The sequence below is a fragment of the Hibiscus syriacus genome, unplaced genomic scaffold, assembly GCF_006381635.1.
Source record: "Hibiscus syriacus cultivar Baekdansim isolate YM2019G1 unplaced genomic scaffold, ASM638163v2 tig00110813_pilon, whole genome shotgun sequence".
Lineage (NCBI taxonomy): Eukaryota > Viridiplantae > Streptophyta > Magnoliopsida > Malvales > Malvaceae > Hibiscus > Hibiscus syriacus.
The window spans coordinates 2,184,461-2,211,221 of NW_024062871.1; the positions used below are offsets into that span (position 1 = coordinate 2,184,461).

At 31.9% G+C, this 26,761-nt stretch overlaps 1 protein-coding gene and 1 pseudogene across 1 annotated transcript; both read right to left on the minus strand.

Annotated features, from left to right (window-relative positions):
* Window positions 1-258: 258 nt before the first annotated feature.
* Window positions 259-15,142, minus strand: LOC120141761 (transcription factor bHLH18-like). The gene is made up of 6 exons (XM_039156556.1): window positions 15,138-15,142; window positions 10,552-10,557; window positions 1,960-2,002; window positions 1,517-1,888; window positions 1,283-1,420; window positions 259-1,191 (listed from the first exon to the last, which is right to left on the minus strand). The coding sequence occupies exons 3-6, from the start codon at window positions 1,993-1,995 to the stop codon at window positions 730-732; spliced, it is 1,008 nt and encodes a 335-aa protein (XP_039012487.1). The 5' UTR covers window positions 1,996-2,002; window positions 10,552-10,557; window positions 15,138-15,142; the 3' UTR covers window positions 259-729.
* An 830-nt stretch (window positions 15,143-15,972) lies between these two features.
* Window positions 15,973-21,992, minus strand: LOC120141817 (annotated as a pseudogene).
* Between the last annotated feature and the right edge of the window lie 4,769 nt (window positions 21,993-26,761).

The window sequence follows — 26,761 nt, forward strand, 5'->3', positions numbered from 1 at the left end:
TAAGGTTCCATATGTACCTATTCCCTTAATTCAACCGTTACAATCATCTTATCTCACCATTTCATCCATAATATGTATTTCCTCTTGTTCATATGTTCAATTCAGTTCATATACATTTAAAAAGAAATGATATTATTTTTCTGAAATAACATATATTGACAAAGAAGTTTGTTATTCAATCCATCAAGTAAAAGGTGCAATATTACATGGCAATTCCTAATCAAACCTAAGAAAGAAAATCTGCCTGTAAATCTCCAACTTTTAATGGAGAAAAAAAAAACAAGGGGGAAGAGGGGTCACTTACATATTTTAGGTCAAAACCCCTCAAAAACCTCTTGAAGCTTCATAGCTATGGAGAATCCAGATACAGCCAAGTAGGAAAAAATTAAACGTCGTCAACACCTCGAAAAATAGTAACTAAACACATGGAAACCCTACTTTGCTCCCAAATCTGGATCCTCCAAGCTATCTGGATAATGGCAGGTCACAGGATACTGTTTCTCTCTTTCAAGGTTTGAGGAAAAAACCCAACAAAAGATTAACCGTAGAAAATCATCACTGATCCAAAAAAAAAAAAAGAGATAAAAAGAAGTCTGGTGGCATTCTTGTTTTCTCAATGTGAACATGGTTGTTAATCACATGAACTTCATCAAAGCCAGTCGTAGGGTTTTCACGAGATCCTTCACTGTCATTGAAAGCTCAGCTTCCATCTGCAAGTGATGATAATAATCATGGAATATTCAAGGTTTTAGTCAAGGGGTTTAACTTGGAAATTGCATATTGAAATCTACTTTGGAAAAAGTAAAACAAAGGCAATACCTGAGAAACAATGGTTATGTCAAGAGTGGCTTGTCCGAAGGGAAAGACTTTGGTATTAAGCACAGAGAGATGAAGCTTCTCGACTTCTTTTATTATATTGGAGATGAACCCTTTTCTGTTCTCGCAGTGGATTCTAATAAGCACATCTTTGTCTGAAACTCTTGCTTCGATCTCAGGGAATGGCTTGTTAAATTGACTCTCAAAATTCTCACCGGAGGAAGATGTCTCATCATCTGCATAAATCTGGGTTTTCTTCAAGAAGATCACTGACTCCACCGCTTTCTTAGCAACTTGCTCCTCCAGTGTTGTCACTTTCTCTTGAAGCTGTTTCAGGTACTTGATAGCATCTCCAAGAACCGATGCCTTATCCGTCTGCATTAACACTATTGATTAAATCATCTAAGACGGTGCTTTATTTCGATTCTAAACTATATATCTATGGTGAAACTGAAAGACTTTGTACCTTTTTCAGGCCAGGAATGAGTGCTGAAAGTGATATGAACCTCTGGCTGAGCTTTTCACGGCGTTTCCTTTCAGCAATCACATGATCTTGAGCATGTAGTGGAGTCCTAGTCAATGAACGCACCACCCTCTTTGAAACCTGTTCAAATTTAGGTGAACAAACATTGGTCCTCGTAAGCACTTGGAGATAAATCTAAGATGGAAAACATACAATATTTGCATCTCAATCACCCACCTCATTATTGTTTGGTTTAACGTCGCAGTCAAGGCCGTAGTGTTGTTGAGACACAGCCGGAGGTGAATCGGAGTTGTTGAAGGAGATTATCTGGGAATATGGGGAAGATGAAGAAGGAACCTTTGGTGGGATGTTTTGATTCAAGGAAAAGCTCCAGTTGTTGGTTTTGAGTTGTTTCATTGGCCTTGTGAACTCATTGTCCTCCTGACGGTAAGCTTCAATATTGTTGCATGAAACATCGTTTTGAGAGATTTTCTGACCTATATTTGGATAAGACGAATAGCTCTCAGAAGAAAAGGATTGGAAATTTGTATCATCAAATGAATAGTCGACAGTAGGCAGTTGTGGGAAAAAACTGGGATCCTCCATTTCCTGCAAATCAAACAACTTTCATAAGAAAAAAAATGTTTTTTTAAACAGGAGCAGAAAGAACAGTGTTTTACCAGTTCAGATATCCATTTGCTTGAAAGGATTTCCATTAGAAAAGCTGTTCTTTTCTTTCCCTTGATTTCCTGAGATGATCAAACAAAGCAACAAAGCTCAGATAATCCAAGAAACAAATACCCAGAAAGATTTTTATTAAAAAAGTAAACATGGAAACATACGAGATAATAATGGAGAGCTCCAGAAATCTTCAAAAGTCAGGAAATTGGAGTTGAAAATGAAGAGCTGTCCTTAAAGACTAGGAGTGTAAACAGTAGTGTTCAGATGTGGGATGTAATTTGTTCTCCCAATTGGACAGCGGACAGGATGAACCAATCTATTTGCAAAGTAATATATACAGATTCTACCAAACGTACACGCTTCCAAGTATTACATTGCGTTCTCACACGTGTGAAAATATCTCTTACATTTTTAGTTGTTTTAGTATTCAGTGTTCATTTGAGGCCGCTCTTCTGGACTTTCCTTTTCCTTCTTTTTGTTTTCAAATGGATTTTCATGTTAATCGGAATTCTATAATTCTTTTGTCTTCATACTCAGTGAAAACAAAACTTAAATATATAATATTTTACTCTAATAATCCAATTTAAGCTTCTTTACTTTTAATTATATTTTGCATTTTGTCAAAAAATTATATATTTTTTGCATTTATTTTGTATAACTTCTAACACTTTTTTAAATATTTTTTCTCATATATATTTTATTTATTTATTTATTTATCTTCTTTAACATGTTTTATCTTTACTTATATTAAATCCATGAGTCGATTTTACATGCACTCATTTGTTTTGACAATACTGAAAACATAATTTTTAAATAATAATAAATATTTTTATTCTGAAATTAACATAAAATTAATAGATTTATATATTAATATTTTATTACTAACTTCACATCATTATTTGTTTTTCACCTAAAATATTTCATCAATAATACATATGAAACAAGAGTTTATAAAACTTTTGAATCCGTGAAAATATCTTTTATGAATTATTATCTTACACTGACATAAAGTATATTTTTATATTAACCTCAATATTTGATCTATTAATTAGTTAATTTGGATCGAATATTGTATAACTTATAAGTTTATTATGAGGTGATCCTTCTAATCTAGTCTATTACATTCACAATATTAAGATTTATACTTTAACGTTGCTTAAATATTAAAATAAATCAACCAATATTGATATTAAATTAAAACATTGAAATAAAATTTGTATACATATAAATAATTTAATATGTATTATATAAAAGTACGGTAAAAAATAACTAATTTCATCCATCTGTATTTCATAATACATGAAATAATTGTATATAAGTAATTAAATATGTAAATATACATATAAGTATGTGGCAAGTTTACTAATTTTATTAATAGCGTAAGTATTAATAAATCTAGTTTTACAAAAATAATTTGAGGTTTTAAGAGTACATACCCACACGTTAGAGACGCATTTTAGGAGAACAAGCAGCTTCCAAGAATATGGGTTCTGGTCTCAACTTTCAACATTTGAGGTTTTAGAAAACGTTTTTTTTTATGAGATAAAATAAGTGGAACTTATATTTGAAAAATTAGTAAACTTTCGATGAATCAAAGTTATATAGGAAATTAGAAAAATAAAAGAAAATAATTTAATTTAATTTAATTGAGATATTTCAATTAAGTTCTTCAATAATGATTTCTTTTAAAGTTTAAAATATTTTAGTATTCATTAATTACCTTAGATCCGAAACAAATACAATTTTATATTGGTTGAATCTCGAGATATACATTTATCTATAAATCATAAATTTTATTTAAAAATTTTATTATTTGTTACACAACTTAATAAATATTGGTGATAATTATAATTATACATTATAAATTATTAGAGTAGTAAAAAATAAGTCCAAGACAAAGTGGTCGGAGAAGAGGGAAAGGTTGGAGTTTTGGTCTAAACTGTTAGCATTACAAGTTGGAATGAATTGAAGCGATTGTGTCGCAGTTGTAAAGCAACAAAGAGAGAGAGCGAGAATTCAAACATTTTCACACGCTTCTTATTCTCAGTCTTAAACCGTACAAAACGTGTGAGGAAGTCATGAGTCAAAAATCACATGCAAAAATTAGAACCCGAAACGAAGGTTCCTTCACTATGGCAAACAAAACTGATCTAAACCTTGCTCTTCTCTCCATACAACCGAAGCCAGTACCCAATACCCATTATATTCCTTCCATTTCTTTTTTTTAATAATTCATTCAATTCATCATTGAATTATTATTATTATTGTTATTTTATTTTAATTATTATTATATTCTTTTACCCTGATTATCAATTGTTAAAAAACAATTATATTTTTTATTTTTTAATACATTCTAATGAAAAGATGGCGTATATCACCATTTTATTGATGATATAAAATTACCTTAAATCCGAAATAAACATGTGAATATGAATTGCATCTTATATCTGTTCCAATATCAAAGTAGAGAAGCAAGATAAACAAGGTATTAAGCCTTTGCTTGATGAGATTACGGTGTTTAATATTATAAAGCAAAAATTCGGTAGGTGCAAGGTTATGATGTTGTAATCACTTGAAGATTAAATTTACAAGCACTGATTAAAAAATTTACACTTATTTCTTTGAACGATTGAAATATTTACATAAAAAATTGAAGAAGCAAAAGGTGTAGGGGTATCAACAAAATTACGATATTTTACAAAAATAAATACTCATTCTTAACATATCACCGTTTGAAATGTCCTTTAAAACGATGACCAAAAAAGTTATTCATATAAAGATAATAAGACGTCTTTGTGCAAATGTTATTACTTTTTATTATCTCCCGGTAGTATGAATGGTTCATGCAATTAACCAAACACTTAAATATTACAAATCACCTTCGTTTGAGAAGGCAATAAATCCTTGCTTGATGAATATTACAAGAGTGTTAAAAGAGAATTGGCCCCAATGAAAGATATTTGATATATTCATGTTGTATCCCATATCTTAGATGGTTGGTCTAATTGAAAACAAGATAAACTTATTAGTGTTATTGTAACAAACAATCATGAAGTCATGTTCATGTATTATGGTGTCTTCAATGGAGTGGAGAAAATAGGTCAAGTGATGGTGATATTTTACTGGAGACAATTGAAAAATTTATCCTCTCAAATGTTCTCCAAATTATCATAGACAACATCAAGAATTGCATAATTGCTAAAAGAGAAGTTCAAAAAGATATAAACACATTTTTTTGGTCTCCTTGTGTTTTTCATACTTTGAATTTGATTTTTAAAGATTTTTGTTAAGGCTTTTCCATAGATAAAAGTATCTGCAAGTACAAAAAAGAAGGTTGTGAAAAAATTTCATTAATCACAAATACTAGTTATCGTTATTTAAGGTTAATTCTGGTAGCTAAGACAAGATTTATATGGTAAGATTTATAGCTAAGCGGTGACGTCAAAATCAAATAATTAGTATTTAGTAGTTCTTTAACCCCACATTATTAAAAAAATGAGTAAGGCAAAGGGAGACAAGATTTCATATAATAATGAGGTTGGAAATTAAGAAATATTAAAGTAGGCGAGTTGTCTCCTAAATGAAAAAGATAGCTTTTTTACTTCACTTTTAAAATATTATTTAGAGTTCATTACATTATATGTCCCCAAATTATGAACTTCATTTTAAATTGGTCTTTAAACTTTTGAATATTCCAATTTCATCCCCAAATTCATCCATTAGTTTCAACCATAATTTAACCTAAACTTTGTTTTTTTAAACATATAATAATAAAACTTGGCCTAATGATTTTATTAACAATGGATGTTATTAGTGTATACATATAGTTTGGGATGAAATTGGAAAGTTCAAAAAGTTTTGGGACCAATTTAGAATGAAGGCCATAGGTTGGAGATGAAATTGAAATGATCAAAAGTTTGAGGACTAATTTAGGATCATAGTCATAGTTTAGGGATGAAATTGAAACATTTTAAAGTTTATGGATCAATTTAAAATGAGGATCATACTTTGAAGACACATGATGCAATTACCTCTATTATTTATTATACAAATCTTTTTCTTTGTCCACCCCATTAATCTCCCATACCTTTCAAAATTTAGTGGGGATTATGAATATCTCCATTTCTTAATTATTTAATTAATAATTCGGTTACTTTAACCACAAATTCCAGAGAAGAGGGCAAAAGATTTCGAATAAATAATAAAATAAAGTAGCGTGCAATTAACGACAATGGGATTATTTTAAGCTTTGTATATTTGTTTTTATTATTTAGTATTGTTAATCATTGGTGCTGTCAAGTCAAGGAAAATAATTTTAAAAAATGGTAAATATAATATTTTAGCAATTAAATTAGATCATTGTTATTTACATCGGATGTTATCTAAATTTAGTAAGTGTGCTTTCTCAAAGGTCCATTTAAGGTTGTTTAATGTTTTCAAATTTGAGGCTGATTTTCTTTTCGTGTTTCATCATAATGACCCCAAGTTTACTAGTTTAAATCAAGTTATTAATTTGTAATTCAAATGAATCTTTATATAAATATTTTATTAAAATATGAATAAAATAAAATTTTACCATTAAGTGAAACATAAAACTAAAAACTCTCAACCAAACTGCTTTCATTAAAGGTGAAAGTATTATTGATGATACTTTTCTTGCTCAAGAATTGGTTAGAGGATATGGTAGGAAGACTATTTCCCCTCGATGCTCATTGAAAGTTGATCTTCACAAAGCCTTTGATACCCTTAATTGGGAATTTATTTCTTCTATTCTCAAAGCCATTGGACTGCCCTAAATCTTCATCACTTGGATTGAAATTTGCTACTCAACTGCTTCTTACTCTATCTCTTTTAATGGGACATTAGTTGGTTTCTTTAGAGGAGCTAAAGGAATTAGGTAAGGAGACCCTCTTTCTCCTTTGTTATTCGTGCTTTCTATGAATGTTCTCTCCAAGCTCCTAAACTTAGTTGCCACTAAAGGAATCTTTGGGTATCACCCTAAATACAAAAAAAAAAGGGACTCACTCATCTCTCATTTGTCGATGACATTCTTATTTTCTGAAAAGGGAACACTGAATCTATTATTGGTGTTAATAGTGTCCTCGATCTATTTTATAAAATGTATGGACTGAAGCTTAATGCATCCAAATGTGAGCTATTTGTTGCTGGCATGTCTGCCTTGAAACTGGAAGAAATCAATCTGTTAATTGGTTTTAAAAATAGCAGCCCGCCTGTTAAATATTTAGGTATCCCCTGGTCACCTGGAAAATTTCAAATAAGGACTGCTTTCCCCATTGAAAAAAAATTAAAGCAAAGCTTTGTTAATGGTCTTCTAAATTCCTTAGCTATACAGGGAGAATGGAACTTATTAAAACTGTTTTATCTAGTCTTACCAATTTCTGATGTAGACAAATTTTTCTGCCTCAATCAGTGCTTGATAAAATAGAGCAATTATGTTCAAGGTTCTTCTCGAAAGGAGTTGATCAAAAAGCTTCTGGAGCTCGTGTTAGCTGGAACGATATTTGTTACCTCAAATCAGAGGGAGGTCTTGGAATCAAAGATTTAAAGACTTGGAACAAAGCTTGTATGCTCATTCTCATTAAAAAAATTCTTGCAGGTGAGGGTTCTCTTTGGGTAGCATGGATCAAATACTATATTTTTAAGGACAAAGATTTTTGGAATGTTGACATCCAGTCATCGCAAAGCTGGAGTTTAAGGAAACTCCTAAATCTAAGACACGAAGCTCGTCCAGTTCTGGATGTTGGAGCTACGACAATGACAACAATTTGGGATGTTATTAGAATCAAGAGAGCTATTGTTCCCTGGCATAAAATAGTTTGATTTCCTATGCACATACCTAAACATAGTTTAATCTCTTGGATGACTTTGCTAGATAGACTTCCTACAAGAGAAAGACTATAAACCGTATGGGACTAATCCTTGACTGCAAATGTGTTTTCTTTGATGATCCTTTGGAAACAATGGATCATATTTTTCTGCTCTGTCCTATGGCTACATCAATCTCGAAATCTGTTTTTGTCTTTTAGGATTTCTTTTCTACCCTTGTTCATGGGAAGTTTTTTGTGCAAGGGCTTCCACTGCTTGGAAAGGAAAATCAATGCTCACTCTTATTTTGAAGTTATCTTTTAATGCCACTATTTACTTACTGTGGGATGAAAGAAACAAGCGAATGTTCCAAGGTAGATCCAAGAATGCTCAAGAATTGTTCCAAGTCATCAGAGATATAATTGGATTGCACTTGAGTAATAGGAAATTCAATAGCAATGATAATGTTAATATTACCCTTTCTAGGAATTGGAATATAGTGTGATCTTTGTTTTTGTTTTGATTGATCATTGTATTCAAAACTCTGATTCTTTTGTATCTTGATGATGTACTGGCTTGGTTTTGGGTAATAAAATTTTTAATTACCCAAAAAAAAACTAAAAAAGTTTAACATTATTATAAATATATTTTTATCTTTTAAAAAATAATTATTTTTTTATCTAAAAATAAAATACAAAATTGATATATTTATGTATAGATTTTTACTTCGTCTAAAATTATTTATTAAATTAATTATAAAAGCTTTCTAAATATTTTGGGCCTTTTCTATTTTCTATTTTGATTTTGCCATTGGAGGCCGGCGAGAATATAAGGGAGAAAGGGGTAGCGCAATCACATGATAAACGTGGTTTAGCTCTTTTCATGACAAATAAATAGACACGTGATCAACAGTTCCAAGTTTTGCTTTATTTAATTTAACTGCCCTTTACTTAAACGTCAAGTTGAGTTAAAATTCAATGTCCGAAGTTAATGGCATGTGATTTCACCATATCGTCTCTATAATGTTGCTAAAATATTTATTTGTAATTTATTTAAAAAATTAAAATAATAATATGAATAATTAAAAAAATAATTGAATTCGGAATTTAATGGTCTCTATAATGTATACATAAAGTGAAAGGGGATTGAATTATTTTAATGGATCTAAATATAAATGAATTCGGAATTTGGCTGTCCGACGATCATCCATATATATCATTGATTTGCTTAATTTAGAGAACTTGTAAATTGTTGTTTCCATTAATCAATTCATGGCGTTGGCATTTGGTGTTGAAGATATTAATTGAATCTACTTTTTAACTTAATTTGTTCACCTTAAACACTTTATAAAACAATTTCATATAAGAATTTTCAGTAAGAAATGATTATTTATCACATCAACTTATTATTTCTTATCCATTATTTTGAACATTACTTTACCCAAATGTTTTGACTCTTACAATGTAACATTACCATCATTTTTTTTGAATGACAGAGTTATGCCAACTTAACTAATATTAGTTTTGTCAAATCAATGATCGTTTTAGATCTTTGGATGATAACGTGACAATAAATAAAGTTTAATAACGTATCATATTATGATTTGTTAAGTTAACATTGATGAGTTGGCATGGTAATGAATTAAGCAAGTTGGCTAAGGGACCGATTCGAATTTGGTTTAGAATATTGCAAATGAAAATTGTAGTAAAAGATATAAACCCTGTGCCACCAATCACGCTCTTAATCCTCTCAATTAAACACTACATTCTGCTTTCATTTGTTGTAGATTACTTATTTGGTGCACCCTCACCTGAAAAATTAATTTTACAAGCGCGCGCGATCGCATATATATTGAAAGAAACCACTTAATAACAAATGATCATCAGTCCTACATCTGTAGAGTCTTGCTCAAAAAGAAATCGATTATATATTCTTAATACAAAAAGATACATTAACCTCAATTTAACTCCACACTAACTGCAAGTACTCCTCATACAATATATAACCTTACAACTCATAGACACTATCTCAGTTATTAGTGAATAAAAATTTACATATACAACTTTTACACCGACAATAGATAAATAACTTGAAAGTTGAAACTATTTGGTAGGGTGGTATGAATGCAAAGGGGCCGAGGTGGGGGTGTTGACCGGAAGCATAGTAAGCTAATCCTGTTTTCGTGGTGGTTAGAGTAATTTAACTTATCAATAATACCTACTACTTGTGTATCTAAATTAGGCCTGTAAACGAACCGAACGCACACGAACGGATGTATGTTCATGTTCATTCATTTAATAAATAAAAAAACACATAAACGAACAAATTTTTTTTTGTTCATGTTCGTTCATTAAGAAATATAGCTTGTTAATGTTCGTTCATTTAATAAATAAACGAACATAAACGAACAACAAAAAAAACTTATTCGAACACAACAAACGAATGTAAAAAAAAAGTAAACAACAAGAATAACAACTTAAAATTCATTAATATAACCTGCAACTTTAGAGATAATTTGTTCGAAAGTCTTAAAATTAATTTATTCAACAAAATAATCTTTTTGAAATCCAAACAACTTCGATAATCTTCATAACATATTCAACTTGCCCTCTGTTCGAACATAAATGAACGAATATAAACGAACATATAATCAAACGTGCACGAACGTAAATGAACGAATGAGACATTTGTTCATGTTCGTTCATTTAATTAAACGAACGTAAAATCTTGTTCATATTCGTTCATTTAATAAATAAACGAACATAAATGAACTTCCCGTCGCACGGTTCATAAACAGTTCGCTGAACGTTCAGTTCATTTACAGGCCTAATCTAAATACCTCAAATAGTTGGTGTCGCATTTTCTTTGGTCATCAAATTTTGTTTATAAATTCCTTTCGTTGTCGAAAATAATGATAAAATTGTATTTTATCTTTTTTTTAAAAGAAGACAATTTATTTATTTTTATTTTAAAAAATCTCTTGTCTTTGCTCCTACTAATGAAAAATACATCTTTTGTCCACATTTTGTCTTCTTGATAACGTAATGTGACATTCATATTTGCTTGACTTGATGATAATATAATTCATTAGTTAGTTTAAATATGAATTAATGAGTGTGCATGATGTATGATGTTTATTATTTAAATACGTTAACATACATAATTGTCATGTCATGTGAGAAAGAATGAAGTTGGACTAAAAAATGAAATGGGGAAATTATAATTTATATCACCTTTCTTTTTAATTAGAAGATTGAGGTAGAAAGGGGCGTGATTCGTGAGTAAAAACCATCTTTCGATACTAATGGGAAACTGAGTATTTATTTCAAACAACTACCTAATAACTAAAATAGTTTACTAATTTAGTATTAAATATTGGGTTTTCAACCAAATACCAAATAATACTTAATTTTTATGATATTTGTCGACAGAAAATTTTGTCATATTTGCAAGAAAGCTAAGTTAATATGATTGAGACTCGAATCTTAATATATGCAATGATGTATTTATAGATAAAATTTACATTATAAAACTCGAATTTAATCCCTTAAAATTTTATTAATTACATATATTATACTTTTATTTATGTGAAAAATTATAATTTTTTTATAATTAAGCTTTTATTACCCAAATGATTGCAGTAAAATGCTACAAAACAAATACAATCCAAATAGCAAAAAGAAGGGGATCCTAATTACAACAAAATCATACTATTCCCCAGTAATTACAGAGAGAAAGATTAGTTCTATCTAATATATTAACATTCCTATTACTAAGTTGAATTCCTACAATTTGTTTGATAGATTCAAGAATTTAATTCTCATTTCTGTAGGTTCCTCTAAATAATCTTCGGTTTCTTTCTTCCCAAATAGTATAATTGAGAGTGCACCAAGAAATCTTCAAGATCGTAGTAAGCAAAGATTTACCTTTCCATGTATTTGTTGTGGTTTTTGTAAGCCTACGAGCAATAGAATAGAATTCCAGATTGTTGCAATAAACTTACAATCAACAAATAGGTGGTTTCTTGATTCACTAGCTTCAGAACAAAGAATGCACATGTCATTCGTTTCAATACAGAATCTTTGCAATCTATCCTTTGTGGGGAGTCGATCTAAAATAGCCATCCAAGAGATAAGACTATATTTGGGAATGTGGAAAGAAAACCATATCAGATTCTGCCATGGTGCTTTACTGCTTTTCATTCGAACCTCTTCCCAAATCTGCTTAGTATTCATTACTTCAGAGTCGAGAATAGGACGAGCAACTGATCGGTAATTCATAATTTTCCTTAGGAGCCAGCTTGAATTCGTAGGAGCTTCCATCGCCCAAAAATCATGGTCCTTAAAATAATAAGATTGAATCCATGCAACCCAAAGGGATCTCCCCTGCAAGAAGTCGCCTAATGAGGAGCAACATGCAAGATTTATTCCATGACTTGATGTCCTTGAGACTAAGTCCACCTTCTGATTTTGGTTTACAAATTCTGTCCCAACTAACTTTGGCTCCCACAGCAGGAATATCAGAACCTTTCCAGAAGTATCTCGAACAAATCTGTTCAATTTTATTGATGATAGATTGAGGCAGAATAAGTTGCCTACACCAGTAATTAGCCATACTAAAAAAGACAGTTTTTATTATTTTGGTTGCTTCTAAAAATTAATTATTTAATTTAAACATTTTTTAAAATAATATTTTTAGCTCTCGAGTTTCTATAATTTATGATTTTACCTAGACCTTTAATTAACCTTTCTTTGATATTTGATTTCTTGTTTTTTATATATAAAAACTCCACATAATTTAGAATTATTAAAAGATTGAAACCCAAAAGCTTGATTCCATTGTGGTTTCTCTGTCTACTTAAATTGAAGGGTTAAAAGAACCCTAAATTGAATGAGACAGCAAGAGATGAACTGAAACAAAGTGCGTCCACAAAAGTAAGTTTGTTTTTTTTAATCTATTTGATTTGTTGTGCTTATACGTCATAGGAAACCCCGGTCCCATTATAAAACTTAACCTCTTGAAAATCAACTATTGCACTATTCAACCCTAATCATTATGTTGGTAATATGTTCTAGAATTCATCTGAGCTTTTCCCAACTTAGAGATTGCCATCGATTATTGTATTTACTTCCGTAATCGTTTTGGGATCATCTGTTCAAAAAAAAAACATATATATTGTATAATATGATATGAGCATTGATTAGAATAAATAAATAAATAAAAATTAACTAATTTATTATATAGTTTAGTGGATTTTATAAATAATTTTCTATGGATTGATGTAACCTTGAATCTAAATATTATTATTTAAAATTAGCATAATATTCTAAATTTTGTACATTAAAAATAAGGAATTGGAATTCTTTAATAGTGTTGCTCTTTTCTCAGAAAGAATCAATGTAGAGCTTTTAATCAAAGTAAACACTGTAGAAAAGAAATACAAAAAAAAACTATTCTAAAAAAAATAAATCATTTGTGAAAAGAGGATGAGCGAATGAAACTAAGAGAAGTGATCTCAATTTATTGTTAAAAGTCGAGGGCACGGTTAAAAATCCCACATATTAACATGAACCCCAATTAAATCGAACTTGTAACAATGAACACGTGTTCATGACTTCATCCCTTATTACTCGATATGTATGAAGAAAAAGGTTGATATATAACCTTTTGACCAAGTTTGTATCCCACCAATGTGGATACAAGCAACTTCTTTGCATTATACTTAACTGAATTTAATTTGAATTATTTTTACGATTAATGTGACATTTAAGATTCGATCATAATAATTAAATTGGATTTAGAGAGTTACATCCTATTTTAAAACAAAGTCTTGAGTTTCGAAATCAGCCATATGATTTTAAAGTTACCCATCTGATTTTGAAATTAGGGGTCTTGATCTAACTTAATTTTTAAAATCGTTTTGGACTTAAATAACCCCAAAGACCCTTTTGGACCTAGTTTGGTTCTTCCAACACTCTTAAAATTATTCTTTAGACCTAGATTAAAATTCTAACTCCCAAAATACTTTTATAGGAGTAAAATTACCAAAACACCCTTATATATGTTAAATCACCAAAATATCTTATAAGGGTAGAAAATATTAAAATGCCCTTAAGAGCCAAAAATTTTGAAAGTAGACATGACGTGTATTAATTAGTTTTAAAAGTCCTAAAGCTCAATGCTTATTAATAAAACTTCAAGCATTATGTACTCGAAAAATTACTAATTTACCTTTAGTGAAATTCTCCAAAGACTAATAATTTGGTTAACAAAATCTGAGAATATTTTATTATCTGATAAATTTCTTAGATTAAACGAATATTGATTCGTATGACCATTCCAGGCACTCTAAGAATTTTGTGTTATGTGATTATAATAACAAGTATTATTGTATACAACTCTACGTGGTAATATTCACTTATGCGATCTTAGTGACATTCGAAAAAATAATATGGACATCTGAGGTGTGTGTATATATATATATTTCGTCATAGTGACATTCTAGAAAACATTATGAACATCCTATATATATATATATATATAAGACTATGGACCTTAATAGCACGAGATTATTCAAATACCTGAAATCTGATGCATATGAAACTATCTACTATATACATATATGAGTACTACTTATGTTTGGTCTATAATTATCTATATCTTATCTCATATGATATATTTTTATTTATATAACATTGTTTGTGTATTGTATCACCTTCGGTATGTGTAATAATATATAAATGTCTTATTAAGGTAATATGTTCAATAATTTCATTATGTTAATGTTAATCAATTAGTCTAGAGGTGAGATCAATCTGTGATCTGTTCTACTATGAAGCATGAAGTATGTTGTAAACCCTTTATGTCATATTTATACTAAACTGACTTGTATTACTTTTTGCATATAGTTTTAATTGGATAATTTTTTATCATCTACATTTTTTAATTTTTAACAAGTTTTTAATGTTTTCATTATTTGAAAATAATTTTTATTTTCTTAAAAAATTAATACAAATGGAGAAAATAACTAACATTAATAATATTGATAAAAACAAAGTAATTGACATCAGCTTAATAAATCTGTTATTTTTTCTTCAGATGATCCAATTTAGAAAAAAAAAGTTCGAGAAGTAAATGATGCTAAAAATAGTTTAAAGATTAAAAAAAATTTTAAAAAAAATTGAGGGCTAAAAATGTTATTGAACCTTTAATGTTGTTAGTGTAAATAATTATTTTTGAATAGTTCGGGATGATTATAAGGTAATATATGCTCATATTTTTCTTGGCCTATTAACAACGTACACATATTATGCGGATGTAATCACTTGAACCCAAATCTTTTTAGGAGAACGCTATCCTTTTATCAATGATACTATTAGTTTTTAGCAGTGGCAGAGCCACAGTTGGTGAGGGTGGGCACGTTCCTACCCTGAAATCGAGTTTTTTTTCAATTAGTTACTTATTTTACTAAAGATATCCACCTGAAATTTTATTTATGCATATCCTATTAAAAAATTGTGTTGTAAACATATTTTTATCCACCTAAAAAAATATTTTTAAATTCGCCACTTGTCCTTAACGTAAATTACTTGTTAATAAATAAGATTGTATGATATAATTTGATTAAATTCTGTTTTAATTCATTTAATAACTAAAGTTAAATGTAATGATCATTTATAACCTAAAACTTTCCCTATATATATAATCCTTTCTTTTACATTTATTATAACTTAGTCCAATTCAATTTGGGATGATAATTAATGTTGAAAAAAATGCTCATTGATGTATTTACTTAAACCTCAAACCCTAGGCCTTGCTTTCCAACTGTGTTTTGCTAACATGTACTTCTTATGACTTAGTTGTATTGCATGTCTTAAGATCAAATATTTGCGAATTGAGCAAACTAGGCTGGGAGGGTCACCTTCGTCTCTGTAGTACTCGATCTGGATTAGTCGATCAATAGATCGGATACCAGTGATTAATTAAAAAAAAGACCAAATATTTGGAGTTTATGCTAAATCCAAGAAAACGTTCATCTCTAACAACTTGTACATTAAAAAAAAAGAATCAAATCCTAAAGAACTTCTTAATTGCTTATTTCTACACTGCAAAATAACTTAAGATCAACATTTGATAAACACTTCAATTCGTTAATGAAATCTCTAAACCTCGTCATGGTCATTAACATCTGTGAAAATGAACGTGGTCCACAGCAAAACTTGAAACCACGCAAAAACAGAATAAAAAAAGTTATGGTCTAAAAGGATAGAGAATTTATGAGTCTTGATTTCTCATGGGAAACTTAAAAACAAAACAAAACAAATAACACATAAACTTCAAGACTTATATCAAATGAATTTCAATAAAGCCACTCTTAACTCCTTAATCAGATCTTTCACTGTCAGGTTGAATTCATCATCTTTCTGTAAAAAAAATGGTATCGGCTTTCATTATTTGTTCAAGTAATGAATTAAAAGAACCCAAGAAATAAATATAAATTATTAATTACCTGAGCAATTATGGTCATATCAAAGAGTCGAGTTCCCAAAAGGCAAGACACTGCAATTAACAATCAATAGATGAAGGTTTTCAATTTCGCTTAATATTTTGGCCACCAACCCTTTTTGTTTCTCGCAATGGATTCGACTAAGAACATCGTTATTGGAGGATTTAGCTTCAATCTCCGGCAGTGCAGCTTCCGAAGATTTTTCTTCATAGCTCTCTTCACATGAAGACGAATCATCTTCGGGTAATAACTGGGATTTCTTCACGAAAACTACAGATTCCACAGTTCTCTTCTTGGCTTGCTCCTCCAGCACTTTTAAACGTTCTTGAAGCTGTTGTTGAAAAGTCATCATCAAGTGGCCAAAATTGGTGGCCTAATTTTCCACTTAAAGGTGATTTGAAAATTAGAAATAATAATTCACCTAAAATGTTGAAAAAAGTGGAATGTAAAAATTAATTTTAGTCATTAGACTTTAGGGTATTTATAAGATTAGTCCCTAAGCTTTAACTATAAATACCCTAGCTCATTTAGCTTCAAAAACATCCCAAAGCAATCTAGCTTTTATCCAATACTAGAGAAAATTCAAAGAGTTTCTTGAGAGTTGTTTTCTCCTTTTTATCAAGAGAGAATTATCATTGTTTTCTCCTTGGTAGATCGAGAGAGGTTGTAATTCATATTTTCTCATAGTGAAATTCTTCTACCATTTACCGTGGATTTTATCCTATATTATTTAGGGGTTTTCCACGTAAATTTTGTATCTTCTTTATATTTATTTTTTATTTTCTCAAATTATCAGTTGCGATTTTGCTCTATCAGATAGCCGTCTTCCGCAACAATTGGTATCCGAGCCAGATTTGAGTGTGTAATATCTGTTTATTGTCTTTGTGGTTGTCACCAAAAGGTGGATCCTCCAACATAAGAAAGTAAGAAGGTATTACCCATTCTTTGAAGGTTCCAGAGAACTATTCACGATAGTGAAATAGTGGGAGCTATCCGAAATAGAAGTTATGGCAACGAAATTTGATATTGAAAAGTTCAATGGGAGAAATTTCTCATTGTGGAAATTAAAGATGAAGGTCATCCGGAGGAAAGACGGGTGTCTAGCGGCTATCAGTGAAAGGTCGGTGGATTTCACAGATGATAGCAAATGGAACGAGATGGACGGGAATGCTATGGTAAACTTTCATCTAGCATTAGCAGATGAAGTATTGTCAAGCATCGAGGAAAAGAAGACAGCTAAGAAGATATGGGATCATCTCACCAAATTGTATGAGGCCACATCGTTGCACAATAAAAATTTCCTTAAAAGGAAATTGTACACTCTCCGGATGCCAGAATCTACTTCAGTGACGGAGCACTTAAACACACTGAACACGTTATTTTCTCAGCTTACATCCTTAAGATGTACAATAGGAGAACAACTTATACTTCAAAGTCTACCTGATTCGTATGATCAACTCATCATCAACTTGACAAACGGTAATGTCACCAGTCTAGTCTTCGATGACGTTGCAGCTGTTTTTCTCCAAGAAGAAAATTGGCACAAAAACAAGGAAGACAGACAAGTAAATCTACAACAAGCAGAAGCGTTGACAACGATGAGAGGGAGATCAACAGAACGTGGCCAAAGCAGCAATCAACAACATGGTAGATCGAAGTCGAGAAGCAAGAAGAATTTAAAGTGATACAATTGTGAAAAGAAAAGACACTTGAAGAAGGATTGTTGGAGTCTAAATAAAAACTCCAATCCACAAGGCAATACCGCAAATACTTCAGATGATGGAGATGCTCTATGTTGTGAAGCGTCAACCACCGTAGAAGGCAGAAAAAGATATGCATATATATGGCTCATTGATTCAGGAGCAACATATCACATGACCTCAAGAAGAGAATGGTTCCATCATTATGGACCTGTCTCAGGAGGATCTGTGTATAGTTGTAATAATCATGCCTTAGAGATCATTGGCGTGGGAACCATCAAATTGAAGTTGTATGATGGAACAATTAAAGTTGTTCGAGATATGCGGAACGTAAAAGGCCTGAAGAAAAATTTATTATCCTACGGATTGTTGGATAATAATGCAAGCAAGATTGAAACACGGAAAGAAATCATGAAAGTGTTTCGTGGAGCGCTTGTGGTGCTGAAAGGCGAAAAGATAGTAACAAATTTGTACATGCTGAAGGGAGAGACTTTGCTAGAAGCAGAAGCCTCTGTTGCCTTATGTAGTTCAGATTCTGCAATGCTATGGCATCAGAAACTTGGACACATGTTAGAACAAGGAATGAAAGTCCTTGTGGAGCAAAAGCTACTTCTAGGCTTAACAAAGGTATCACTTCCTTTATGTGAGCATTGCATAACAAGTAAGCAACACCAGTTGAAATTCAACACATTAAATTCTAGAGGCAAAAGTGTTCTAGAATTGGTTCACTCTGACGTATGGAAAGCACCAGTTACATCCCTAGGCGGAGCAAAATAATTTATCTCATTTATTGATGATTACTCTAGGAGATGTTGGGTGTACCCTATTAAGAAGAAGTCAGATGTGTTTTCAACTTTCAAAAACTTCAAAGCGCAGGTGGAACTTGATTCTGGAAATAAGATCAAGTGTTTCAGAACAGATAATGGAGGAGAATACACAAGCGAATAATTTGATGACTTTTGTAGGAAAGAATGCATCAAAAGACAGTTCACAGTGGCGAACACTCCTCAACAAAATAGAGTGGCAGAGCGGATGAACAGAACCTTGTTAGAAAGAACAAGAGCAATGTTGAGGGATGCAGGCCTAGAAAAATCTTTCTGGGCAGAAGCAGTTAATACCGCCTGTTATTTGGTGAATCGAGCTCCATCAACTGCAATAGAGCTGAAGACACCAATGGAGATGTGGACTGATAAACCAGCTGATTATTAAACATCCATATATTTGGAAGTATTGTGTACGTGATGTACAACTCCCAAGAAATCTCAAAGCTGGATCCAAAATCCAGGAAATGCAAATTCTTGGGGTATGTTGATGGAGTTGAGGGGTATCGCTTGTGGGATCCCACTGCCCGCAAAGTGATCATCAATAGAGATATTATCTTTATAGAAGATAAACTACAAAGAAAAGAAGACGATGATAGCGCTGAAAAGTCATAGACTACACATATACATGTGGAAAAGAAGGTTGAATAAGGAGATTCTTCAGAAGCAGAACAAGCACATGATGAACAGGAACCATAGAGTTCTGAAGCTCCAACAACTCGTCAATCAGATCGTGTGAAAAGACGTCCCAATTGGCACTCATATTATGTTATAGAATGAAATATTGCATACTGCCTTTTAACAGAGGACAGTGAGCCATCAACATACCAGGAGGTAATAAACAACTCAAATGCTTCATTATGGATGATGGCGATGTAAGAAGAAATTGAAGCCCTTCATAAAAATAATACATGAGACCTTGTGCCACTACCACTAGGAAGGAAATCAATTGGTAACAAATGGGTCTTCAAAATCAAGTGAAATGGTGACGATCAAGTTGAGAGGTATCGTGCAAGACTGGTGGTCAAAGGATATGCTCAAAAAGAAGGTACTGATTTCAATGAAATATTTTCTCCTGTGGTTCGACTAACAACAGTTCGAGTAGTTTTGGAAATGTGTGCTACATTGAACTTACATCTAGAGCAACTAGATGTTAAAACAACTTTTCTTCATAGAAATCTTGAAGAAGAGATTTATATACTCAAGCCTGAAGGTTTTGAAGAAGAAGAAAATAAGAACTTGATTTGCAGGTTGAACAAATCTCTGTACGGTCTAAAGCAGGCGCCGAGGTATTGGTATAAGAGATTTGATTCCTTCATTATGTGTCTTGGATACAACAAACTTAATGCAGACCCTTGTTCTTATTTCAAGAGGTCCAGTGATAACGATTTTGTTATATTGATGTTGTATGTGGATGACATGTTGGTTGTTGGACCCAACAAAGATCATATTAAAGAATTAAAGGCACAATTGGCTAGGGAATTTGAAATGAAGGACTTGAGATCAGCAAACAAGATTTTAGGGATGCAAATTCACCGAGACAGAAGAAATAAGAAGATTTGTCTTTCACAAAAGAATTACTTCAAGAAGATCTTGTCAAGATTCAACATGCAAGATTGTAAGCCAATTTCTACCCCTCTTCCTATTAACTTCAAATTATCCTCCAATATGAGTCATAGCAGTGAAGAAGTGAGGATGGAGATGTCTCAAGTAATGTATGCATCAGCAGTGAAAAGTTTAATGTTCGCTATGATATGCACAAGACCAGACATTGCACAAGCAGTGGGAGTGGTTAGTCGGTACATGGCGAATCCAGGCAAAGAGCATTGGAATATAATAAAGAGGATCCTAAGATACATCAAAGGGATCTCAAATATTGCATTATGTTACGGAGGATCAAATTTACTAATCAATGGGTATGTAGATTCTGACTATGCATGAGATTTGGATAAAAACAAATCTACTACAGGATATGTGTTAAAAGTTGCTGGTGGAGCTATAAGCTGGGTTTCAAAATTGCAGTTAGTTGTGGCTACATCCACAACAGAAGCAGAATATGTAGCAGCTACACAAACCAGTAAAGAAGCAATTTGGTTGAAGATGCTATTGTAGGAGCTTGGGCACAATCAAGAGTATGTCTCTTTATTTTGTGACAGTCAAAGCGCCTTGCATCTAGAAAGGAATCCATCATTTCATTCAAGGACAAAGCACATACGAGTTCAATACCATTTCATTCGTGAAAAGGTGGAAGAATGGACGATAGATATGCAGAAGATCCATACCAAAGATAACATAGCAGATTTCATGACGAAGGTGATCAACGTTGTTAAATTTACTTGGTGTCGATCCTCTTGTGGCCTGTCAGAGACGTAAGTAACATGATGGTACAAGGTAGATAGAATGGTGTGAAGATATGATTTTTCCAATCAAATCTTCGAGTCGGAGATTGTTGAAAAGTCATCATCAAGTGGCCAAAATTGGTGGCCTAATTTTCCACCGAAAAGTGATTTGAAAATTAGAAATAATAATTCACCTAAAATGTTGAAAAAAAATGGAATGGAAAAATTAATTTTAGTCATTAGACTTTAGGGTATTTATAAGATTAGTCCTAAAGCTTTAACTATAAATACCCTAGTTCATTTAGCTTCAAAACCATCCCAAAGCATTCTAGCTTTCTTCCAATACTAGAGAAAATTCAGAGAGTTTCTTGAGAGTTGTTTTCTCCTTTTTATCAAGAGAGAATTATCATTGTTTTCTCCTTGGTAGATCGAGAGAGGTTGTAATTCCTATTTTCTCATGGTGAAATTCTTCTACCGTTACCCGTGGTTTTTACCCTATATTATTTAGGGGTTTTCTACGTAAATTTTGTGTCTTCTTTATCTTTATTTTTTATTTTCTCAAATTATCAGTTGCAATTTTGCTCTATCCGATAGCTGTCTTCCGCAACAGCTGTTTCACGTACTTGATAGCATCTCCAAGAACCGAAGCTTTATCCATCTATAAAAAAATAAATCATGGTTTTTTTTAATCGAAGAATAATCACCAAAAGGAAAGAAAGATGTGTACCTTCTTCAGACCAGGAACGATTGCTGAAAGAGCTATGAAACGCTGGCTAAGCTTCTCTCTTCTTTTCTTTCGGCCAATATATGGTCTTGAGTATGTGAAGGGTGTCTACTCATTGAGAAACTCCTTGTGATCGCTTGGTCATTGTTTTTGGCGCATAATTTGTGTTGTGAAATGGACCTTGTGATTATATGCTAAACGTAGTTCATATTTCCTGAAGATACAGTCTCGACTTTAGGCTTCAAAGCAATGAAATTTGTAGGCGGTGAAGCTGGTTTCTCGAAATAAATACTCCGAGAAATGGGAGAGGAAGGTTTCTTTGGAACTGGAACATGCTCGGTTGTGGTACTGGAGTTCCAGCTACCGCTGGTTTTGAGCTATTTTGTCGGTCTGTATGAAGCTTCAATGGAGGGCACGCTGCCCTTTTTTGTGTTGAAATTAGGGTAAGAAGAGTAGCTATCGGAGGAAAATGATCTCTTCAAGTTCCCCCGACAAGGACTGGCGCTGGAATATCTTCTCCGGCATTAAATTCAGCTAGAGTTCATATGACATTGGTGGATGATGTCTGAAGACACTAGTTTTTTTCATTTTATTATTATTATTACTATTATATTATTATTATTAATATTATTATTATTACAAACAGGCCCATTTACAATTAGAAATCCCGGAGCCCAATTACCATCAGAGGCCCAGACCCGATTCAGTCTAGAACCAGCCCAACAGATAACCCAAACCCTCTAGGGTTTGTATCATATCTGCTAGGGTTTCTAACCCTAGCGCCGCGGCCGCTCCAAGCTTCCAGGCACTTCAACCTTTGCTGCCAAGTGCTCCAACCGCCACTGCCGATGATGCCACTGCTATGTGCCTCAACCAGCTTATGCCACCCTCTTCGAAGCCTCCAGAAGACCAGATGGCAGCCCACGTCAATGCTCTATGGTGAGTCACCACCATAGCTATGGTGACTCACCTAGGCAACCACCATTGGAACCGGTCCGAAGGGCGTACCTCCATGGCTATAAAAGCCATTGCACCTGCAAAATGAAAAGAGGGGGGATAACAGAAAGCCACGACAGGAAACAGAGGCGACAACAACCAAGGAAAACAAACGACAGAGAGCAACTAACAGCAGATAAAGACCAAACCATAGCAAACAATCGGCAAAAGAGAGCAAAACAACCACAACAACAACCAGAAAAGAAATAAAGAAGAAACGGGAAAGAAACTTACCAAAGAGGAGCCTCTACGAGCCACCGGAGAGCCGAAATGTCGAAGGGAACTATCCTAGATCTACGACGATTGGTAAGGTTTTAAGCTAAAAGAATCTTAGATTCGGGTATAGAAAAATAGGGGTTTCGATTTGGGGTGGGTTTTGTAATTTCCGGCCACCGTTGTGATCGGCCGGAGACTGGACACCCTCGGGTGTAGAGAGAAGGTAGAGAGAAAATCTTTTCTCTCGTCTAGAGATAGAAAGAAAAAAAGAAAAATGAAAGTTTAGGCCTAAAATGGTCGGTTTAGGGGATATATAAATCCCTCCCCAAACGACGCCGTTTTGGGGAGGGATTCCTGCGTAATTTTACATACGGGTAAAACCCTTTCCATAGTCATTCAAGTCTTATAAATTTACATTATGGTCACTAATATCAATTTATGAGCCTTGTAATTCGGTTTTCTAATTCTGTTTTATTATAATTTAATCACTTCTACATATGTATATATCTTTAGTATAAAATACCCTATTTAGTCCCTTAAGTTTTAATAATTTTTATTTTGATCATTAATTAAATAATTAAGGCTAAATGACACTGTTAATTATTATATTTCATAATATTACGAATTAGACCATTTAATTTTAATAAGTTATAATTTAATCCCTAAATTTAATTTATTTAATTTATTATTTTTAAGACCCTAGTTTCAACTTTATTTATTTTAGTCATTGTTTATTTATATTTTAATTTTATATGTTTATATATTTAATTACTTTTGTTCTTATTATTATTCATATAAATATATATATATATATTTATATTTGAAAAGTAATAATATTTAAATATATATTTATTTTTCAATATTAAGAAAGGGCAGTCTTAAAGCAACTAGATGTCTATTTTCTGATTATTTTTAAATAAATAAATATTTTAATTTTATAAATTATATATTGATCTATTTTTTAATTATTTTTAGATAGATGTTTTAATATTTATTTTTTAATATTAAGGAAAGAGCTGTCTTAAAGCACCTAGAAGCCCTTTTCTGATATTTCTAAATAAATAAATATCTTATTTATATTTAAATTAATAAATTTTCATAAAATTATAAATTTTAAATAATAATATTATAAATTAAATATGTATTTGAATTTTTAAATTTCTGATAATAGAGACAATTTATAATTAAGGAGTACCAATTTTGGACGTTGTGGGGGTGCTAATCCTTCCTCAAACGTAATCGACCACGAATCCCTTTTTATTATTAAAAAAAGGAATTTTTGGTTAAAACGCAGACCAGTTTATCTTTTAACTGATGTTTTCTTAAAAACTCTTTTAAAAGATGATTTTTAGGTATTCAACCTACCTAACCCAAAAAGATCGATGGCGACTCCCAAAACATTTCAACAAAAACCATTTCTTCACATTATTTTTCCCGCCAAGTAAAATTTCGTGCTCGGGCGAAAATCGGTTACGACAGCTTGGCGACTCCGCTGTGGACCAGTCAAACTTTAAAACCAATTATTAATTGTCTCTATCAATTAGAAAATTAAAAATTCATATATTTAATTTTTAATTCTTTCTTTTCAAAATTTTTATATATATACTTATTATTTTCATAATATTTATATGTTATTTTAATTAATACTTTATTTTCAAATATTAAATTTTATTATTTATTTGTTAGAGGTTTGAACATTTCTCCTCACACACAACACATGCATTGCATAACATAAGCTTTTTAATCAAGCTTGTCCCTTTTAAGTGGGAGTGAAAGCGAAGTCTTCGTGAGAATTTATTCTCTGTGTCAGACCTAACAAGTAGCTTTTGGGGTTCATATGCTCTATGTCTTCGTGAGAATTTATTCTCCGTGTCAGGCATAAAGAAATGTGTCCCCTCGAATTGAACTCGGTCCGCTTAAGTCTGTGATGGACTAGGATTGAGGGTTGGCAGTCCAAGGGGGCATCAACAAGGACAGTTCGAGTACCTTTACTCTTAGAACCAAAACCCTGCATATAATGAACCCTAGAAATTCTCCTGATCTAAGAAAGTACTGAACCTCTGTCTGTAAGTGTACACAAGGGAGAAATAAGCTTTAGCTTTTAATTTATTATTTTTCTCTCTGAATAAATGCATGCGAACTAGTAATCATGCAGTTAGTTTAATTTTTCCAAACAAAGCATGGAACTAGAAAGCATGAGGTTAGGATACATTATATACCTTGATAGATAGAATCTTTCTTGGTACTAACCAATTTATTTTTTTCCTTCCCATTTTTATTTTTCATACATTTTATTTTGCTTTAACTTGTTTATATTGATTTCTTTTGTTTGCATTGCATGATCATGGCATAACCAAAAGGTGTTGACTTGAAAGACTGTTCATCAAATTGGAAAGAAATCATAAATGGACAAAAAGATTTATGATCAAACAAAATATGATGTGGTCAAGGAAAAACATCCTGAGGAAACTCCGAGGATAGAAGCGAGCAATGTACATAGAGATCATGTTATATTAATACCAAAAGTACTCCACAAAGATCCTGCCAGATTGAAACCAAAAGCAGTCTATGGTAAGAGCATCAGTCAGGGCATTCAGAATAAAGGAGATTTTTATGAAGCTCAAGCATGTTATTTGAAGGATCAAAAAAAGAAATTGAGCACATAAATGAAAATCATGCATGAAGATTTCCAGAAGATCAGTCAAGCCTTTTAAAATGCTGGCCTAGGAAGTACACAGAAGAGTGGATAACAGGGGTCACCAAACTAAAAAAGAACTGCAACATATATGAAGATCTAATCCAAGAACTTCTTGGACAGAAAGGTTCTCTTACAAGGGAAAATGAGCAACTCCAAGAACTGATACAAAAGATGAAAGAGAATAACACGGAAAAAGCTGCAATCCATACAAGCAATATGGCACATAAGCTGATAAACTAACTTGGCTTTCAAAAAGAAAATAGGAAAGTTATCTCCTATATGTAAAGTTTTTAGGATTGAAAGTTGTCCCCTATATGTAAAATTTTATTTGATGCAAGGAAACTTTTGTGTTCAATGAAATCTGTTCTAAGATGATCACTCTTGAGTGACACCTTTTCATATATGCATTTGCATTTTGCATCTTTACATTTTCATTTATACTTTTATGTTTGCTTTTGTATTGCACAATTTGCATTTTTATTGTTACATTCACATATTTATATTTGCATTTACATTTTGCATTTTTTTTATTTTTACGTTTATATTTATATTTTCATTTTTGCATTTGCATATTTACATAATTACATTTTATTTCAAACTATTCTACATGCATTTAATCATGACAACGTGGAATAATTCGTGGAGAATTCCATGACAGAATCAAAGTGGAGTTAACTTGGTCTTCCTAAAGAAGGATAATAGCCATGAATGAGATTTTAGCAAGGGTTGGTAGAATCGAGAAACTACAAGAGCAATTTATCGAGACACAACAAAAGATGATTGATCAAGTAAAAAAGTTCCAGGAGGATTCAAAGGAACAACTGACCAAATTGATGGACCTGGTGAATATTGTAATCCATGGAGAAAACCCCTTAGAGGATCCTGTTGTGAAAGATTTGAATGGGATTATGAATAATGTAGATGATACAATGGAAACAAATGACCAGAACTTTGCCAGGGAATGTGAAAATTCGA

What these genes read in the sequence shown, in the direction of transcription:
- LOC120141761 (XM_039156556.1), bottom strand. Translation starts at nt 1,995, where the DNA reads ATGGAAATCCTTTCAAGCAAATGGATATCTGAACTG. An exon ending in GCAAATGGATATCTGAACTG is followed by an intron (nt 1,889 to 1,959) that starts GTAAAACACTGT and finishes TTTGATTTGCAG; the next exon opens with GAAATGGAGGATCCCAGTTT. An exon ending in TCATTCCTGGCCTGAAAAAG is followed by an intron (nt 1,192 to 1,282) that starts GTACAAAGTCTT and finishes GTGTTAATGCAG; the next exon opens with ACGGATAAGGCATCGGTTCT.